The sequence below is a fragment of the Schistocerca serialis genome, chromosome 9, assembly GCF_023864345.2.
Source record: "Schistocerca serialis cubense isolate TAMUIC-IGC-003099 chromosome 9, iqSchSeri2.2, whole genome shotgun sequence".
NCBI lineage: Eukaryota > Metazoa > Arthropoda > Insecta > Orthoptera > Acrididae > Schistocerca > Schistocerca serialis.
In genome coordinates this window covers 394,344,203-394,365,940 of record NC_064646.1, presented here as the reverse complement: position 1 = coordinate 394,365,940, position 21,738 = coordinate 394,344,203, and the positions used below count along the sequence as shown (strand labels likewise).

At 39.4% G+C, this 21,738-nt stretch overlaps 1 protein-coding gene across 1 annotated transcript in view; it reads left to right on the top strand.

Annotated features, from left to right (window-relative positions):
- Positions 1 to 20,628, top strand: part of LOC126418912 (aldo-keto reductase family 1 member B1-like) — a 37,702-nt gene extending 17,074 nt beyond the window's left edge. The window contains exons 2-7 of the mRNA XM_050085934.1: positions 5,998 to 6,165; positions 13,624 to 13,740; positions 14,681 to 14,872; positions 15,962 to 16,165; positions 17,256 to 17,404; positions 20,347 to 20,628. Coding sequence (XP_049941891.1) covers positions 5,998 to 6,165; positions 13,624 to 13,740; positions 14,681 to 14,872; positions 15,962 to 16,165; positions 17,256 to 17,404; positions 20,347 to 20,389 — 873 coding nt within the window. The 3' untranslated portion in view covers positions 20,390 to 20,628. The remainder of the gene's footprint in view (positions 1 to 5,997; positions 6,166 to 13,623; positions 13,741 to 14,680; positions 14,873 to 15,961; positions 16,166 to 17,255; positions 17,405 to 20,346) is intronic.
- Positions 20,629 to 21,738: the final 1,110 nt, after the last annotated feature.

The following is a 21,738-nucleotide window of genomic DNA, read 5'->3' as shown; positions in this document are numbered from 1 at the left end:
CCGCTTGCGGGTATGCATCAGGCAGGCTGATCTTGTGGCCAAAGTCCGTGGACACACTATACATTATACCAGTATAGCAACTGCTTCTGGAGGATCACACAGACTAGAGGATGATTAAGTACGATGGATATTGAACCCCTACATGCAATATATCCTGGATCTTTTTCCACTCGTTGCAGTATTCACTCGTCCAACAACAGGAGTACAAATAGTGTGAGTCCTGCTTTGATCCACCATTGCTAGAGATACAGAGTCATAGTCTGTTAGGCGCTGGAAATGACGGCTGATTAACTGTGCAGATGGTACTCTGCTCTGGATTGTGGATATTTTTCAGCATACAAGACATGCACTTGATGGTTGCTCCCGTTTACCACGCCATAATGGAGTGTCATATCTCCCATTACCCATGTGGAAAAATAAGCTTCCATTATGTTGACAAGGACAAAGATAACACTACAAGGTAAAAGCGTTTCACAAATTTATCAGAACCGAAATGGTTCCGCTAAAACTAGTGCATGAACTGCATTTAGCCAGAACCGTGACCACAGTTTACCCTAACGACACTAACAGATGTTTACCGCATCCTTTATCCATGGACAATAGCAGATGAATCTGTGCTTATTTGTTTACTGCTTACTGTAAGTCGTTCGTAACAGCAAAGAGTTTGCAGTAGAAGAGATGTTTTTCACAACAGCAAAGATGAACAAGTGCTCATAGCTCTTAAGGTATGCAGTTTAGAGCCATATTTACACGACATTTTGTCTTCTTTGGTCAATACTACCACCGCTCAACATATGCGATACTTTTTTGAACACACTATAAACTTGTACGGCTATGATGGGGGCTTGGCTTGGTGTCTGTCTAGGTCACGATTATGTGTTCGGTATGTTGTTCATAATAGTTCAGTTGCATTCTTGTATTCTTATTCACTATTAAATCTGCTTTTGCAATACCCTCATTCGATTGTGTGTTAATGACCCTGTACTTCCCTGACCAGAAATCTTGTTCCTCCTGCTATAACATTCCACTAATTCCCACCATAACATACACCTATTCATTTCTCTCTTGAAGTTTTCTACGGCTCTTACCTGATTTTGGCTTCTAACTTCCCACACTCTGATCAGTAGAACATTAGATTTATTTTCTCTTTTCTTATGATGACACCCTCCTTAGTAGCCCCACCTGAAGATCCCAATGGAGTCTGTTTTACTCCTGGAATATTACATCTCACAAGAGACCATGATTAAGGCGTACAGTGGACCTGCATACTCTCGTGAAAACTGATGGCTGTACTTTCCTCTTGCTTCGAACCGTTTGTGACACCAGTCCAGCAAAGCCACGTTGGCTAATGTTGCATGGCAATACCAGTCAATCATGTGGACTGTTGCCTGAGCAAAAGTAGCTGTCCTTCCTCAAGAGCCAGTTATTAGTCTGGCCCCTCTACAGATATTATCCACTATGATTGCACCTATGGTACTCTTATCTCTATCTTTGAGACATGGAAGCCACTGTTGTAAGGTGTGTGATTTCAACGTGAGATCTCAATTTTATTTTGAATAATTTTGCTTCACTTGTTCGTGTTGTGATTGGTAGATTGATAAACCATATTTGGCCATTCATAAGCACACTATGGCCTATTATTCTTCAGCTCTGTGTGTGCAGTAATTGATCTTATTTCTAGTGTTGTTGTGATTTTCATTAATATATCAAATCCCTCCACTTCCACATCATAATGAAGAAATGTGTGAACTCTACCACAATATAAGAATTGTCAGTGGTTTGTTGGAAACTACTTTTGATAGCTAGCTGAGCAAGTGAAGGACACTATTAGTTTTCTCATTTATGCAGTCTGTTAGGGATGTAAGGGGAGATATTTTTATTGGTGACAGAGGACAGTGTATTGGACAATATTACATCAGAATTTGCTTCATTTACAGACTAATAATAATAGCCATTAAGAGTTGAATGATTTTAGGTTGGTTGGTAACTCCAAGTAAACGTAGCAAGAGCAAGCCATTAATGCTTATTTTATTTAGGGCAGTAAGTCAGTTGGTGAAGTGTAGACATTTGGACGCAAAACAGTAGTCTATACTGACAGGCGTAATGAACATAGGTGCAGAAAACATTAGGTAGTAATTTACGTGATACGTTTGTGACAAGACTGTTAGATGTGGAGAAAAAACAGCTAACACGCTGAAATGCGTACATACTATGGTATCAATGATCAGCATATCTGCAGTTACAACCTAATACCCTGTATACTTAACGAGGATTACTCAGTAGAGATTTTTATGTAATATAATTGCGTAGGCTTCCACAGCCAGAGTCAGTTGACATAAAAGTTTTCTCGTTATGGTGCAGTGTCACATGATAAAAAACCATTACTGGTGAAACCCTTATTTCGGCCATGGTTGCAGTGGTCTTCTTTTTGGTGTACTGTTTTTTTTTCTACGTAGATACTCTAACATTCTGCGTGGTGTCTGTTTGTTCTATATCGTGTCTCCCTACCAATTTCGTGCAACGACGCTCTGAGCGTGTTTTTTAGGGAATTGACTAGTTTGAACCTGGGACCTGTTGCTGGTAAGGAGACGCCAGACCACAAATGACATGTAGAGTTCAGAAGAGTTCAGTGAGACTAGCGATGATATAACCAAATACTTAATGATTTCAGTGTCAGCTCCACTGCACTCCCTGTAAAAGAATCTTAATACTAACTAAATTTAGTGGAAGGGGTTCAAGGCTTTCCTATTTTTAGTGAGCTGGTAAAATAACGTCGAAAAAGTAGTTAAGTTTACCATTGGAAAATTTATTCTACTCACAAAACATTGTTTATAAATTGCACTATTGATAAAAGGAAATGTTTTAATACAGGATGGTAAAAACCAACTGCGTTCAACAAAAATGTGAACGAATATTCCCTGAATGGGTTTCCAAGTTCTACAATGGATCGAAGGATGACCTATGCCATATCACATCTATAATCTAGGTTTAAATTAAGTTTCAGAAAAGAGAAAACTATCAAAATGGTCTACAGTGACCCTCAATTATCTTTAATTACTTATCTAACTTGTCGTAAATTACAGTGGCTGATGTGGCTTCTCAATAACTATATAACAGAAAAATCATCGCGTTTCAGATTTTTACTTCAAGTGGCAAATGTGAACACCATGAGCTTTAATTGACGATCGACACTAGTATTACGCAAAAAGGGGGTGTAACAGATGAGTCTTCTGCAGTTCTGAGTGAAGCTTTATGCGCTGTTATGCGCCATCGTGTGCGTTCATTACCTTGTCGGTGTTCGTCAGGGGGGGGGGGGGGGGGCGGGCAGCACAGCTCCGCTCACCTCGCCGTCTCGGAAGCAACTCTCCCCTAACTTTTCCTTACTACAATTTACCGAAGTTGGTTTAAAAAACTATCTGGCTGTGTTTTCATCTGACCAATCAGGGTCTCAATGTTAACCTTAAGCTCTGCCTGCAAAAATTCTGTCTATCCAATGAGAAACGTTATACTTTTCGTGGTGGGGCAATGTTTTTAAGGTTTGCAACGTAACAGAGACGCGAAAAAGTCTCACGCTAAAACTTGTAGCTGGTGTGGTCCTTTTAGTGTTATCGTAAGATCTATACTGTTCTTCTGGAGGGCTCTAGCTTTTAACATGGGCTGGGGGGTGGTCCTAGCGGTTAGCTGGCGACGTGGGTGTCCGTCCCTTATCGTAGGGCCTTCCAGCTTAACATGGTTCTGCTCTCGGCTTCTGTTCTCGTTTCTCCCCTCGGAACTGCATCTGTCTCACGGTGGGAAGGTATGACATGCATTTAGGCATTCTTGTGTTAGTCTGTGGTATTCCACTTCCTCACTCGTTACTCGTATTACTTTGGTTAATTTAATGTCCCGATTTATTCGGAGCTATGTGACATACTACTGGATTTGCTTATCATGTCAGATTTTTCATGGAAGGTGTTGGGTTTGCCTGATACATTACAATACATAGTAATTTAATTTTAACATTGTCTATCCCTGACATAATGCACGTGCCCTCTGCTTCCTAATGATGTGATCTGGCAGTTTTCAATGTTAGTAACTGTTCTTTTGTTTTATTAGTGTTTAAGATATGATTAAGAGAATATGAGATTTCACCTATGATTCCTCGAATCTCATTTGAGCCCTGTTAATTACAGTCTTTTCCATAAGACAAAGGACCGGTGCTACAGCTCAATATTTGTAAACAAGACGTGGAGGTAGGATATTCAGCAGTATTATTAATGACAACTAAGAAGTGAAAAGGATGAAGATTTAAACCTTGGTGTAGAACCTGTCTTACTATACCCCTAGTGAAATATAAATGCATAATCTTAGCACTGATTTGAACGCGAGTTTTATGCACAGTTTGCAATTTAGTAAGTAGGTGGACAGCAGCTGCATGGATGAGCCCACAGTATAATGTGCCTTCAATTTCTTAAGCTGATATTTATGCTCAACTGAGTCAAGGCTCGAAGGACAAATATCACAGCCCTCATGGAATTTTTGCAACATATCACGAAAACGATACAAACAAAAAATAAAGACTAAGAAGAAACAAAAACATGATCTCCACTACCACAACGTGAAGTAGTAAGTTGAGTATTCCTGTAGGTTATCTCCTATGCAGATAATGCCGCCATACCCCGCCTATATCAACGTTAAGACTTTCTTTTCGAGAAACCTTAATCTTGATGGCCTGTTCCACTGACAATCTGTGTGATGCCACCATTTTAAATTTATTGTGGACTGTCTTGCTGTCCCATCCCATTCCTTCAAGTGCGAATAGACATTAAACTGTCCTAAACAAAGAATTTTGTGATTGGGTGGTGTATCAGATCCATCAGAAAGAAACGTTCATAGCACGACCGACTTAAACTGCACTATAAATAAAATCTTTTTACAAGTTCATGTCATTTAGACATAGATAATCAAGTATTCATATCAGTCACATGTTACTTTTCCTTAAAAATCTTTTGTATAATATGGTCTTTAACATTTTACAACATTTATATATTACTTATTTAACGAATTTTTTCTCACAACAATTCAGTTTTTCCTGAACATGTTATTTTATGCAAAATTCATGAAATTATATCAAATCAAGGAATGAAGGAAACAATACAATGTTTTGCTATTATTAACCAAATATGATTAGCAAACCTATGGTTTGGTGTTTAAATTAATTAAATAGAAACTCTTTTACACTCAGATATGTCATCATTCTACTATGGAACACACTAAAATACAATACTACATCCTTGTCTCCCCCCCCCCTCCCCAAAAAAACATTGTTTGGATTAGCAAGGTAATACTACAGTATACTGTAATTCATCATGGTGTCAGATACTACACTTTTTCCTCGTTGAGTCAGTTACATCTCAAGTGTTATATGCATGTGAAACATGGAGCATACATACTTGGTAACGAGTCTACAACTGTTTGCTCATATTTGAAATGAAGATTTCAAGGCAAGCATTTGGCCCAGTGCATTACATAGCTACTGATGTCGTAATTATTAGTTTGATAAATAATTGATTATCGAAATTCCCTGGGTCTAAACAGGAAATATATACCATGACAGGAGAAGAGTGTCATTTGAATGAATGTCTTAGATTGATGTCATTAGCCTGTAAAGCTACAGGGTTTATTGGCATCTGTTAGGTCACGGAAAATATAGTGATGGAATGTAGGAAGATTTGAGAAAGAATGGTATCAGAAGTGACTGGTGACAAAGAGCAGAAAATTGAAATTAATGGAGAAGACCTCTTCTAGCAGCCCTTGAGTCTAATAATGATGATGTTGTGGTTGTTTGTTGATGATGATGATAATTTATTGGACTGTAAGACTTTTCTTTTGGGACACCGCGAATAGTGCTCCTTATAAGCGATCCAGATGAACCATAACTCACTACTAAAGGTGTCATTATCTTTCTCCACACTCCAGCTTAGTGTTAAACGTAGTGTTGCACTTTTTATGTTACAGGCAACTCCAGGAGCTGTAAGGGACGCAGTCAAACATGCTATTAATGTGGGCTATCGCCATATTGATACTGCAGCTGTCTACTTGAATGAAACGGAAATAGGCGAGGCCCTTCAGGAGAAATTTGCTGATGGAACAGTGAAGCGGGAAGACATGTTCATCACCAGCAAGGTGAGCCAATCGGGTTTCAATAATTATAAAATTATCTTCTTCAGAAGGAGACTGTAACGCCTAAAAATTACGCCTTGGTTAGAAAATGTTCTTAAGTGCTTGCCCTTGACGAGAGGCAAACCGCTTTATTGTAACGTACGTTTTCAAAACAATATATAACAAGTGTGTGTGCACTCTTAGCCCATTGTGTATTATCCGCATCTGCTATATCTGTGTTACTTGATCTTTTTGTAGCCAATGTGTAATTTCTAGGTGTTACAATTTCATTCTGAAGAAGATAATTTTCTAATCACCGAAACCTATGTCAAGGGTTCTAATAAATCTGTTATGCAACTGATTTTTCATCCTTTCCAAGATTATCGATGGTATTTTGCGCATTGCACAACGTAAGATTTGTACATTACACTACCTTCGTCTAAGTCTTCAATATATTGTACCATTTTACACTTTATCAACACTGTTTAAAAACGCTTCCTACGTGTATGTACTTAATCAGACGTTCTCAGCTTAAAATGAGCGAAGAGAGAGCTCATTACCCAAGCGAAATGGGGGCTCCAATTTGATTGACGTCCTACCTCCACAACCACCTGATAAGTTCTCCCAAGCAATTCGTCCGTCGCCCTCACTTCTAACTTTCTTGGGCTTCAGTGGCATCAGCCAATCCACTCTACTAATACTGGTTGGTTATAATTAAAGTGCAGCTACTCACAGAGTTTATTGTGCGCTGTAATTATCATACGGCTGCAAAACTTGGTAGATAAGCTAATGCGTTAATGCAGAACCGATTTATGCTGGAAAAAATTATTTCCAATTTTGGTCGCCAGGAGCAAATCAGGTGCTATACAGCATTTATGTGACAGTATGACATCCACACTGTTATTTGACAGATCCTAACGTGAGTGAACAGCATGACTATGAAGACAGGAGTCTGTGCACTGTTAGTGAAACTCTCTTACGTGCATGACAGAAAATTGGCTTTGGGGATTTCTAAAATAACGCTGTTATCAGGCGTACAACGGGTCTTCGTCTGAAGGGCAATGTACAGGAACATGTTGATCAGGTTCCACTGGAACTGCTGCGGGCAACTGTTGATGACATCGTTATACAGATGCAGCATTTCGTCACTGGCGTTCATGCTAAACAAATTGTGTAAGCAGAAATTGCTAATAAAATCAATATTATGCGTTTCTCATATGTCTGATCTCTTCTGACCTTTACGTAATCCGTTAGATAAGGAAATACTTCTGCAGCCTTTCTTGCATTCATAGTGCCCGACGTGCACCTGGGAGCCAAAAGCTAGTGTAAATCGATTCCGCATTAGCGTTTTAGAATATCTACCAAGTTTCGCTGCGATACGATAATTACAGCCCACACTAGTCCTCTGTGAGTAGCTGTACTTTAATTGCAATCACCCAGTATTTTCCCTTGTTGCAAATATAGCGCCCTATATCGGTTCCCTCAATGGAGACACTTATTTTTGGGTGACAATACTTGAAATAATTTTACATCCAAGTTAACTCTTACGTAACGTAAATTTCTGGTGGACTACTTTTTCTTCCTTGAGTCGCACAGCCCGGGACAGATCCACCTGTTAATCGCCAAGAGGTGTCTGCCTCTGCAACCTACGTCTAACGTTTAGTACTTGCACGTTTTACATTCTTACTCTAGCCTCGCAGACTTTGTAACGGCGCGTTCCGAACTGCCGACATAAAGACGTTTTCGGGTGCTCCGCCGTCCCACCATGCAACAATGGCTGCTTGCTGCCATCGGCCGCTACTGTCAATTCTGCTTATAGCAATCAATCGAAATTGAAATGTCTCTTGATCCCAAGCTCGGATAATGATGTGGTTTGCATAACTCTCCCTTAAACAAGAACCCGCACCTCCACAGCTTATGTTTCTAACTGATTACTCGTCTTTCTGAATTTTTGTAAATCCAAACTGTAAGAACTTCGAAATGAACGAGGTCAGTCAGAGGACATATCACTGCCACATCTCAGAATGTATCACCTTGTGAGTCAAATCTGGTACATAATATCATTGTTTCATTTCCTCTGCATTACGTATTCCCACCTCTCGTCATATGAGAGTACAGGGTGATTATAATTACAGTTAAACTTTCAAATCGCTATAGAAATAACACCATTGGCCAGAATGACGTGAAATTGCAACAGAACATTATCGGAGAAGAGCGAAAACGTATGGTAGGAGAAGAAAAATAATGTGAAAATAACAGAAAGAAACAGAAAATAACAGTAAGAAAACAGAGGATAACAATGAGACTAAATAAAGAAAAAAGCAAGTACATTTCTACATCTACATCTACATGTATACTCCGCAAGCCACCCAACGGTGTGTGGCGGAGGGCACTTTACATGGTTGGTAAGGGAAGAGAGAGAATGCACTGAGGAAAACTTGAGGCGTGGCACATAAAATAAGTGATTCAAACAGGAAAAAATCCTAATAGTGATAAATAGGACGCCCTTTACAGTGCTTGCACAGTATGCACATAGAAGAAGAAGTAGGAAATAAGAATATGATCCAGTTCTCGTTATGAAAATTATTTTTATTCTCGAATCAGAAGCATACAAATTTACAGTTGCCATACACAACAATAAATATATACACACAAATTGTATTTATATTACATGTGCCCAGTACTTTGCAACCTCCAAGGAGCTTGGAGTGGCTTGCAGGAGATCAATCTTCGTGCAGGATGTAGGGCACAAAAGGCACTGGAGCATGTGGCTTGTGGTTTGTTCTTGTCCACAATCACTGGACGTATCTTCTGTTATGAAGCCCCATCTCTTTAGGTTGTCTCTGGATCGTCCAACTCCTGATCGTAATCTGTTTAAAGATTTCCGCACCAGCCAGCTCTCGTTGTGTCCAGGTAGTAATTCTTCAACTTCTGGCGTCTGAAAGTGAGGCGTCGACTTCTTCCATAACTCGAGCCTTGCCTTCTCTGGTGAAATGGTGAGCTTCTCAAATGTTCTCAGGAACCTCTTTCGCGATCTCAGCCGTTGCTGTGGTGGATTATGTCCATGCAGTGGATGGGCACTGTCCTGTTCCACTTTCAGTCTCTCCTTGTTGGCAGCCACTGTTCTGCGTATCCATGGTGGCGCTATTCCAGCCAGGCAGCAGAGCTTATCAGTTGGGGTAGGTCTTAAGCAACCTGTGATCAACCTGCAGGTTTCGTTGAGAGCAATGTCTACTTGTCTGGCATGAGATGACCTGTACCAGACTGGAGAAGCATATTCATCAGTAGAAAAACACAGTGCCATTGCAGAACTGCGAATAGTTTGTGGATGTGATCCCCACTGTGTCCCCGCTAGTTTGCGCGTAATGGGGCCCCTTAGGGAAATGGCAGCAAGAGAGGGGAAGAAAACCAATGTGCACTCCGTGTGCATACCGGGGGGAGTCATTCCAGATGTGGAAAGGGTCCTTCCGGATGCCATGAAGGGTACAGGGTGCACCCATCTGCAGGTGGTCGCTCATGTCGGCACCAATGATGTGTGTCGCTATGGATCGGAGGAAATCCTCTCTGGCTTCCGGCGGCTATCTGATTTGGTGAAGACTGCCAGTCTCGCTAGCGGGATGAAAGCAGAGCTCACCATCTGCAGCATCGCCGACAGGACTGACTGCGGACCTTTGGTACAGAGCCGAGTGGAGGGTCTGAATCAGAGGCTGAGACGGTTCTGCGACCGTGTGGGCTGCAGATTCCTCGACTTGCGCCACAGGGTGGTGGGGTTTCGGGTTCCGCTGGATAGGTCAGGAGTCCACTACACGCAACAAGCGGCTACACGGGTAGCAGGGGTTGTGTGGCGTGGGCTGGGCGGTTTTTTAGGTTAGATGGCCTTGGGCAAGTACAGAAAGGGCAACAGCCTCAACGGGTGCGGGGCAAAGTCAGGACATGCGGGGACCAAGCAGCAATCGGTATTGTAATTGTCAACTGTCGAAGCTGCGTTGGTAAAGTACCGGAACTTCAAGCGCTGATAGAAAGCACCGAAGCTGAAATCGTTATAGGTACAGAAAGCTGGCTTAAGCCAGAGATAAATTCTGCCGAAATTTTTACAAAGGTACACACGGTGTTTAGAAAGGATAGATTGCATGCAACCGGTGGTGGAGTGTTCATCGCTGTTAGTAGTAGTTTATCCTGTAGTGAAGTAGAAGTGGATAGTTCCTGTGAATTATTATGGGTGGAGGTTACACTAAACAACCGAACTAGGTTAATAATTGGCTCCTTTTACCGACCTCCCGACTCAGCAGCATTAGTGGCAGAACAACTGAGAGAAAATTTGGAATACATTTCACATAAATTTTCTCAGCATGTTATAGTCTTAGGTGGAGATTTCAATTTACCAGATATAGACTGGGACACTCAGATGTTTAGGACGGGTGGTAGGGACAGAGCATCGAGTGACATTATACTGAGTGCACTATCCGAAAATTTCCTCGAGCAATTAAACAGAGAACCGACTCGTGGAGATAACATCTTGGACCTACTGATAACAAACAGACCCGAACTTTTCGAATCTGTATATACAGAACAGGGAATCAGTGATCATAAGGCCGTTGCAGCATCCCTGAATATGGAAGTTAATAGGAATATAAAAAAAGGGAGGAAGGTTTATCTGTTTAGCAAGAGTAATAGAAGGCAGATTTCAGACTACCTAACAGATCAAAACGAAAATTTCTGTTCCGACACTGACAATGTTGAGTGTTTATGGAAAAAGTTCAAGGCAATCGTAAAATGCGTTTTAGACAGGTACGTGCCGAGTAAAACTGTGAGGGACGGGAAAAACCCACCGTGGTACAACAACAAAGTTAGGAAACTACTGCGAAAGCAAAGAGAGCTCCACTCCAAGTTTAAACGCAGCCAAAACCTCTCAGACAAACTGAAGCTAATCGATGTCAAAGTTAGCGTAAGGAGGGCTATGCGTGAAGCGTTCATTGAATTCGAAAGTAAAATTCTATGTACCGACTTGACAGAAAATCCTAGGAAGTTCTGGTCTTACGTTAAATCAGTAAGTGGCTCGAAACAGCATATCCAGACACTACGGGATGATGATGGCATTGAAACAGAGGATGACACGCGTAAAGCTGAAATACTAAACACCTTTTTCCAGAGCTGTTTCACAGAGGAAGACCGCACTGCAGTTCCTTCTCTAAATCCTCGCACAAACGAAAAAATGGCTGACATCGAAATAAGTGTCCAAGGAATAGAAAAGCAACTGGAATCACTCAATAGAGGAAAGTCCACTGGACCTGACGGGATACCAATTCGATTCTACACAGAGTACGCGAAAGAACTTGCCCCCCTTCTAACAGCCGTGTACCGCAAGTCTCTAGAGGAACGGAGGGTTCCAAATGATTGGAAAAGAGCACAGATAGTCCCAGTCTTCAAGAAGGGTCGTCGAGCAGATGCGCAAAACTATAGACCTATATCTCTTACGTCGATCTCTTGTAGAATTTTAGAACATGTTTTTTGCTCGCGTATCATGTCATTTCTGGAAACCCAGAATCTACTATGTAGGAATCAACATGGATTCCGGAAACAGCGATCGTGTGAGACCCAACTCGCCTTATTTGTTCATGAGACCCAGAAAATATTAGATACAGGCTCCCAGGTAGATGCTATTTTTCTTGACTTCCGGAAGGCGTTCGATACAGTTCCGCATCGTCGCCTGATAAACAAAGTAAGAGCCTACGGAATATCAGACCAGCTGTGTGGCAAAAGAGTTTTTAGCAAACAGAACACAGCATGTTGTTATCAATGGAGAGACGTCTACAGACGTTAAAGTAACCTCTGGCGTGCCACAGGGGAGTGTTATGGGACCATTGCTTTTCACAATATATATAAATGACTTAGTAGATAGTGTCGGAAGTTCCATGCGGCTTTTCGCGGATGATGCTGTAGTATACAGAGAAGTTGCTGCATTAGAAAACTGTAGCGAAATACAGGAAGATCTGCAGCGGATAGGCACTTGGTGCAGGGAGTGGCAACTGACCCTTAACATAGACAAATGTAATGTATTGCGAATACATAGAAAGAAGGATCCTTTATTGTATGATTATATGATAGCGGAACAAACACTGGTAGCAGTTACTTCTGTAAAATATCTGGGAGTATGCGTACGGAACGATTTGAAGTGGAATGATCATATAAAACTAATTGTTGGTAAGGCGGGTACCAGGTTGAGATTCATTGGGAGAGTGCTTAGAAAATGTAGTCCATCAACAAAGGAGGTGGCTTACAAAACACTCGTTCGACCTATACTTGAGTATTGCTCATCAGTGTGGGATCCGTACCAGGTCGGGTTGACGGAGGAGATAGAGAAGATCCAAAGAAGAGCGGCGCGTTTCGTCACTGGGTTATTTGGTAACCGTGATAGCGTTACGGAGATGTTTAATAAACTCAAGTGGCAGACTCTGCAAGAGAGGCGCTCTGCATCGCGGTGTAGCTTGCTCGCCAGGTTTCGAGAGGGTGCGTTTCTGGATGAGGTATCGAACATATTGCTTCCCCCTACTTATACTTCCCCAGGAGATCACGAATGTAAAATTAGAGAGATTAGAGCGCGCACGGAGGCTTTCAGACAGTCGTTCTTCCCGCGAACCATACGCGACTGGAACAGGAAAGGGAGGTAATGACAGTGGCACGTAAAGTGCCCTCCGCCACACATCGTTGGGTGGCTTGCGGAGTATCAATGTAGATGTAGATGTAGATGTAGGTTGTTTCGAGTGGAGATTTTCATTTTGGTGTTCTTGCAGTGGGTTTTGAATGTCAGAGTGACTCCCAAGTATTTTTGATTAACAGCTGTGCTTCTCAAGACTATAAATAGACAGGTCACTTTTGGAGTTTCTATATTGTCACCAGGTTCCATAGCAAATTCTATGATATCGTCTATGTCATGAATGTAGTCATATATTAAAAATATGATCTACATGAGTACAGTATGTGAAATAACACCAAAAAAGTTTTGTATCAGGAACTGAAATCTGTAAATCTAACTTGATACACAAATATTAAAGGAAACACACTGTATGATTTTTTGACTCTTGGTCACATGCTAAGCTTTTATGCACATTTGCCTAGTTAAAGATGAAAATAAAGGTAGGTAATCAGATAATGTATACCATTATGCACCTTAATTTCACACATCTCATTAATCACAAAACCGTTATGTGTATGAATAAACAAAAGTGAAAGTTTCCTTGACACAGTTCCTTAACAGTTATTCTCATCAGCTTTTCATATCTGCTCCTAAAGAGTTTCTTTCTTGATGTATTAGTGTGAGAAATATATTTTGTGTAGTCTGTCAATTACACTGCAAGAACTTTCAAATTAGACATTTTGCAAATATATTTTTAGACTTTTTTATGTTTTATTTAATTAAATTGTTTAAGTGATCGGCAGTTTGGTAAGAAATTCAATAAAAAAACAGAAACCTGCTTGTTTCAGTTGTGGAATACACGTCACAGGCCAGAGGTGGTTGTACCAACACTTAAAAAAAGTTTAGCAGATCTTAAATTGGATTATCTGGACTTGTATTTAATGCATTGGCCTTTTGCATATAAGGTGAGCTGCACAAGAAATATTCAATGATAAAATCACTGCCACAAAATAGCTATCTGGAAAAAAATGTAAAAAGCAATGAGATGCAAATTAATTCGTAAGTGTAAAAATGTATATATAAATGTAGAGGAGAAAATGTAAATTATTTCATAAAGACATAAGTAATGATAATCTCTTGTCAGACAGTAGAGGTTTTGATCAGTGAGAAGGTACCTGAGTAACACTGAGCATTGAAATATTGGACTTACATTCTTCTTCAGAGTAACTAAAACTTTGGCCCTCTGAGTTGAGTGTCTTTGTTGTTATTCATATCAATTAATTATTCCAGTTTATCTAGAATGTTATCATCCCTCTCCTCTCCCTGTTGTCACTACCCACATGTATTATCCTTGTAGTGTTACATCATTCTTACTGCAAGCACATTACAAGTAGAATTTGCATGTTATGTAGGTAAAGTAATTTACTCAGTGTGTGTCACTTTTTTTTAACAAAAATTATGATGTGTACAAAATGATACCTTGTTATTTGCTATATTTTGTCTTCAAACACTGCTTTCTTGGAATAGTACATGTTATGACTGTACTAATACACCTGTGGCATCTGAGTGTTCATTATGTTGGGCGCTTGATATCTATTCCTTTCTGCCTCCATCAGTACTCTTTCTTATTTTCTCTTTTAATCCTAGTCCTACAATATAGTTCCTGCCTCCAGTGTTCTGTTCTGTACAGGTGCAGACCTTTTAATACTATAATTATATTCTTCATAATTTTTTCCTTTTTACCACGACTTGAAAAACTCGTGTGTTTCCAACTTAGCCTCAAAGTGTTTATTATGTAATACTGCTTCATTTATTAAAATATCGATTTGAAAATGTGTGGTTTGTGTTATTACTTTACATTATGAGCTGACAATAGCGTATGAAATGATCTAATTGTTACAATAGGAAGGAGACAACAATCACCCAACAGAAAATGGAGCTGCAGCTACAGTAGACATCGACTATGTGGACACATGGAAACAAATGGAAGAGTGTGTTCGTTTAGGTCTAGCAAAGAACATTGGAGTGTCCAATTTCAATAGCAAACAGCTCACCAGAGTACTTGAAAAAGCTTCAATCAAACCAGTTACCAATCAGGTAATGTTATAGTGTAACATGCCAATTTTTATCACATAAAAAACGAAGAGTAGTTCTTAATGAACTGCTTATATTCCTTTATCATTTACAACCATGATTAACCAGTCATGCAGTTCCTGATTCTTTATCAACCTAAAACTGCTCTTAATATGAACAATATGGGCATATTGTTGAAATAAGCGACTGAACAATATTTTTATCTGGATGGGTATGGTATATCATGAGCCAGGTACAGAACAGTAATACTTCAGTTTGTAAATTAAAACTGATAGGAAAAAATATATTTACATGTAACCTAATGTAGCAATAATAGTGATCGTACAGAGCCAGCCAAGCTTTTAATTTCAATGTATTCTGTGATCAAATAACTGATTCCCTCTTGTAAGTTACTTGAATGAGTAGCTTTTTTGTTAAATGTGGTGTGACATTGTTTCTTTTGTGCACTTTGAAAGCTGCAATATTGATCTATGGTACCTCAGAAATGAATACAAAATTCCAGAAGGTTTTTCATTGGGATGGATCATCATATGCAATCATGTGATCCTGTGAAAAGTGAAGGTATTTGCGAATTTTAAATTTCAACTTTAATATGTGTAGTATTCGCTTATGTGTAAGATAGTTACACATTATATAACTTCACATCTGTGTCTGGTGATGTGCTAGCAAGGTACATCTCAAACATCAAGAATTCATTGTGCACAAAAACAATATATGTGTAATGTTTTGTCCGCAGCTCGTGGTCGTGCGGTAGCGTTCTCGCTTCCCACGCCCGGGTTCTATTCCCGGCGGGGTCAAGGATTTTCTCTGCCTCATGATGACTGGGTGTTGTGTGATGTCTTTAGGTTAGTTAGGTTTAAGTAGTTCTAAGTTCTAGGGGACTGATGACCATAGATGTTAAGTCCCATAGCGCTCAGAGCCATTTGGACTATTTTTTTGTGTAATGTTTTGAAATACAGCTATCTGATACTATCCACTAAATATAAAGTAACAAAGTATATATGTATTATACCAATATCTACTCATTTCCTGGTGGTCAATTTTAGTGACCTGTAATGGTATACATATAATGTGAATTGTCTGTTAATACAGGTTGAATGTCACCCTTACCTCAACCAACAGAAATTGATCGATTTTTGCAAGCAGAGAGACATACTTATTACTGCATACAGCCCACTTGCAAATCCCTCTATGAAGATGCCAGATGGTGGAGTGCCACTCTTAGAACATCCAAAAATCAAAGAACTTGCTGCTAAATACAAGAAAACAGTGGCTCAAGTTGTTCTTAGATATGTGGTAAGGAATAACAGCTTCAGTATCGAGTTCATTTAATAGTAAAAATCAGGATTAGCATTATTAGGTTTGTTCTTATACAGTGAAATAAAAATGTGTAAATTTCTCATACTCTGTAAGCTGTATTGTTCTGTGTTTCACACAGCCCTTAATTAGCTTTCCAGCTAAAAACATTTGAATTCTAATTCGAACATATTGTCAAGTTATATGTCTGGTTTCTTGTCATCTTTGTGTGATTTAAACTACCCTCTTTTACATACATGCTCATGTGAAAGAAATGAGTTAGACTGTAGATAGGTAAGAAAGGTACACCTAACAGGTACTTAGATTGTGAGACAGAAAATGACGCAACAGTAAGAAGCTTACGATTTCCAAGCTTGTTAAATGCTTTATTTTGTGTTCATGACAGTAAGATAGTGAAAATAGAAATCAGTCAAAATTTGCTTCTAGACAGATAAACACAATGTATGTTAAAACTGTATACACATTATTGAAGAATTTATTTACCAGTAACTTATATAGATTGTTCAGCAGACAGGAATGCACTTAACCTTGCGGCAGTAACATTTTTGAAATTCTTAATTGATGTTAACAATATGCACTCGTTGTTATAACAGAAAAAAACAAAGAATGTTGTTTATAATGTGGAGAATACATTTGAAAAGGTAATCTAGATGGAGAAAGCAGGTGATACAAAACAAACATGGAACAACTTCAAATTGCCTTCTCCTGGAGCAGAGCTTCTGGGTAATGAAACCGAAAACGATTAAACGTTTATTGTATAAATTTACACTGTGAATGATTCTGAAAATGCTATTGCAGGAAAACCAATTGCTAGTTTCTCTGGTAGTCCTGCATTTGAGAGGAGATGAGATGCAACTGCGAATTCTAGGTATGAGACAGGAATTGGGAGGAGAGAAGAATATGCAAATGTGTGTGTGTGTGTGTGTGTGTGTGTGTGTGTGTGTGTGTGTGTGTGTGTGAGAGAGAGAGAGAGAGAGAGAGAGAGAGAGAGAGAGAGAGAGAGAGATTGGGTGGGGGGAGGAGAATTTATTATATGAATCAGGAAAAAATTAATATTTTTTTGTTGCAGTTTCAACTGGGTACAGTGCCAATACCAAAATCTTACAACAAAAGTCGAATTGAGGAAAACATCCAGATCTTTGATTTTAACCTCAGTGATGATGACATGGCCTACATCAAGACATTCAACAGGAACTACAGAATCTTCCCTTTTGCTGAGTAAGTTTCAATCACTAACATTAATTTTAAATACCAGTGTTTCTGTTGACGATTTTGGTAGTAGATGCTGTAATATCCCTTGTTCTTGTTGTGGTCTACTGCTGTGTACTATTATCTGAAGCTTTAGCCAAGCCCTGGTCTCTCTCTGTCTCTCAACTTTCCTACAGCAACACTTTCCTCCATTGCTAAACTGATGACTACATTACATTTCCCTTGTCTTACGTCTGTTGATAGTAATCTGATAACCTTTTTTCGAGAAGGGTTGAAAGAATCCAGGCCGGAAGAGGAAGCGTTATAGTCTGGGGAATGTTTTCATGGCATTCCCTGAGTGATGTCGTCATTCTGGAAGGCGCAGTGGATCAACACAAGTATACATCTATCCTTGGGGACCATGTCCACCCCTGCATGCAGTTTGTTTTTTTCTCGGCGCGATGGCATCTACCAGCAGGGCTATGCAACGTGTCACCCAGGTCACAGTGCATGTGCGCGGTTTGAAGAGCATCACGATGAATTTACCGTAATCCCGTAGCCATCAGACTCCTCGGATTTAAACCCATTCAAGAAACTGTGGGATCACCTTGATTGGGCTGTTCGTGTCAAGGCTCCTCAACCGAGAAACACGGCCCAACTGGCCATGGTACTGGAGTCTGTATGCCTCCACATACCTGTCGGTACCTTACAGAACCTCACTGACACTTTTCTTGCATATCTCGGAGCGGTCCGCGCTGCAAAAGTTGTTAATTCAGGTGTTTGACAAGAGGTCACATTAATGTGACTGCACAGCGTATGTTTTGAAAAAAAAAATAGTGAAGAGGTGGGAAAGTACGACTTGGATTTCATCATAATGTAGCAGAGATTCCGAAATCAGGTAATGGGTTGTAAGGCGTACCCAGAAGCAGATGCAGACAGATTATTATTTAGTAATGATGAATAATAGACTGAAGGTTAAGAGAATCATCAGGAAGAATCAGTGTGGAAAGAAGTGAGATACTGAATTACTGGAGAAATGGATCCTCATTGTAAGTGAGGAAGAATTACAGGACGTAGTGAATGAACTGAATTAAACACAGAATTCGGTTTGAAAATAAATCAAGAAAGATGAAAGTAATGAGGAGCATTAGAAATGAGTTAGCCGGAAATTGATCAAAACTGAGGACCGCAAATTAGATTAACTGAAGGAGTTCTGCTACCATGGAAGCAAAATAATACATGACGGACTAAGCAAGAAGGACGTAAAAATCTGACTAGTACAGTCCAAGAGGGCGTCCCTGGACGAAAGCAGTCTTAATTTGGGGTAGAAATTTATGACAGTGTTCATCTGGAGCACAGTGTTGTATGGTAGTGAACTATGGACTGTGAGAAAACTGGAAAAGAAGAGAATAGAAGCATTTGAGATGAGGTGCTGCAGAAGAATGTTGAAAATTATGTGGACTGACAAAACGTGAGGTTTTCCACAGAACTGGAGAGGGAAGGAATATGTGGGCACTGTTTAGAAGAAAGGGCAGGATGATAGGACACACCTTAAGGTATCAGAGCGTAACTCCCACATGGTTCTTGAGGGAAGTGTAGAGGGGAATAATTGTAAGGGATGACAAAGGTTGAAATATATACAACTATCTATTGAGGATGTTGAGTGTAAGTGCTACTTTGAGTTGAAGAAGCTGACACACGGGAGACAGTCAAGACAGGTCACACCAAAAATGACTGATAATTTCGCCCGAAACCCCCCCCCCCCCAAAAAAAAAGAAAACAAAGATACTCTTATTTTCATCACAATCATGTTCTTCTTATCAACATACTTTTCTAATCCCCACTGCATCTAACTTTAACCTATCAATTTCTCTTTTTAAATTTTGTAACTTATCTACCAACTAAAGGATTTAACATTCCTTGCTCCGACTCATAGAACACTAAATTTTTTTCTCTGATGGCAACATCCAGCTGTAAAGCTCCCTCTCGAAGATGTGAATGGAGGGAGTATTTTACATCCAGAATGCAGTACTTTCTCCAATAGGATGCCATCAGTGTTGAAGAGCAAATAGAACTACGCGTCATCTGGAGATTTAGTGGCTGCAGTTTCCTCTACTTCCAGCTGCTCAGTGCACCAAGAAAGTACTTCCATTGTTGAATTACAATCACTGTTACAAGACAGATCGAAATGACTAAATTCTGCATTCTCCATAAAAAAATACCTTGATTGCATGCAGTAGCTTTTACTGTGAACTTTTCTTTGGTACAAACAACAATAATTATAGCTGTAACAATCACCAATCGGTACCAAAAAGTAAACACACGGATTTATGACATTTTTCATGTTTACCTCGTCCTGAACATCCAAAAACTGGAGGACAAAGCCATTCTTTCATCTTATTTTCACATCGTTCTCTGTAACTGTAGCTTCCTGAGTTACTATCGGTCCATTCCGTTGCATATAAATCACTTTTATACAGATATAGTTCTGCTCTCGCGCTATATATACCTACTACTTCATACCTACTACTGTTACTTCGGTTATAACAGTATTAGTCCAACGTGGTAAGGTAATTACAGCTACCAAGTATTAAGTTCTATGTTTCTTAAGACTTCAAATTTGCTACCTAATTTTTACAAATTATACAAACTGTTATGTGATTACTTGTCTGATTTAGTTGTTCTAAGGAGGGGCATTTATACGCTGAAAGTACATGTAAGTAACGAGTATTACAATCATGTTCAAATATCTGGTAATTAGGCATTTGTTAATGTGTATATCAATTCTGATGTCAGTTGCTGGTTTAACTTTATAAGCAAAAAGTTTTATTAGCAGGCTGGGCGTTTATAATATAATTTATAATACTTTATAGTGTAGAGCAGCACTTGGTGGTACTTGTATCAGGATCACTATGTGCTTTGAAGAAAGTTAAATGATCGACGTTTCCATAATATTTTTCTTTTTTGTTCAGGGCTGGCCATGACAAACATTACCCATTCCACGCCGAATTCTGAGGTGAAGTGCAAGAAGTATGTGGACTACACATGAATGAGCCTCAAAGCATTTGTGCTGCTATTAGCAGATGTGATAATATTATATCAGGACTGTAGCAAAACATTTGGATTCAGCTATAAAACGCACAATTACCTTGTTTTTCATGGAAAACGTGATGACATACGTATAAAGAACACTCAGATTTAATGTTTACCACATTTGTTCACCTGTTACATAAAAGAAAGAAGTTTAAAGATCACAGTTTTTTTATCACTCCTCTCAGTGCTACCCATATTGTCTTAACTTACTTTTAAAGTGGAAAATTGACTGCTTAGCTGATAAACATGATAACATTGCAGCTGCCAAGTATCCATTACAGAGATGTAAGGTGGGTGTGTCAGAACTCAGTTTCCACGACAGTTCTTTACGTGAAAAGACGTCGTTTTGGTGTGTACATTTTCCCCGTTTATTTCGATGTGATTTTCTCTGTCAGTTTCTTTTCCACTTAACTCCATTTTAATGTTACATTTTCTCCATATTATAGATGGCCCTTCTTGATTTCTTTTCTTAATACTTGCTATCCTCCCACAATACTTTGTTATTGTAAAGGAACTATTTCGGATAAACTTCTGAATTATTTTTCACTGCTTACTATTACTATTCGAAAGTTTTCACAGCAGCTCTTAAAATATCCGAAAGTACCCACATTTATTGTTTTGTGTTTGCTGGGAAATAGTATATCAGTTTTTCAAGATATAGTATAGGTAATCCTACGTACGAGAATCGTTTAAAACGTAATGCACAGCTTGAGGATTGGATGATGTGACAGCTCTGAAAATTACTTTAATTGCTATTAGAGTCTCGATGACGAAGCAAAGACTTTGTTTCATTCATAGGTTATTTTGTTTTTAAGTAATTTTAATTTGAAATGAGGTCTGCAAGTGTGTCTGATGATGTGACTGTTGAAGATCAAAGTTCGTACATTAATCTCAAAACTTTGAATGATCAAATCTAGACGGAAGTACCCGCTATTTTAAGCGAAATTTGTGCTTCAGATGGTTCAAATGGCTCTAAGCACTATGGGAGTTAACATCTGAAGTCATCAGTCCCCTAGACTTAGAACTACTTAAACCTAACTAACCTAAGGACATCACACACATCCATGCCCGAGGCAGGATTCGAACCTGCGGCCGTAGCAGCGCAGTTCTGGACTGAAACGCCTAGAACCGCTCGGTCACCTCGGCCGGCAGTAGTTTACATACATACAAAACTTACACAAGGATATATGGTATGAACCTCATATACATTTAGTGCATAAATTTGTTACTGAGTGCTCAAACGCATTGTGAATAAATTAATAACTGTCAGG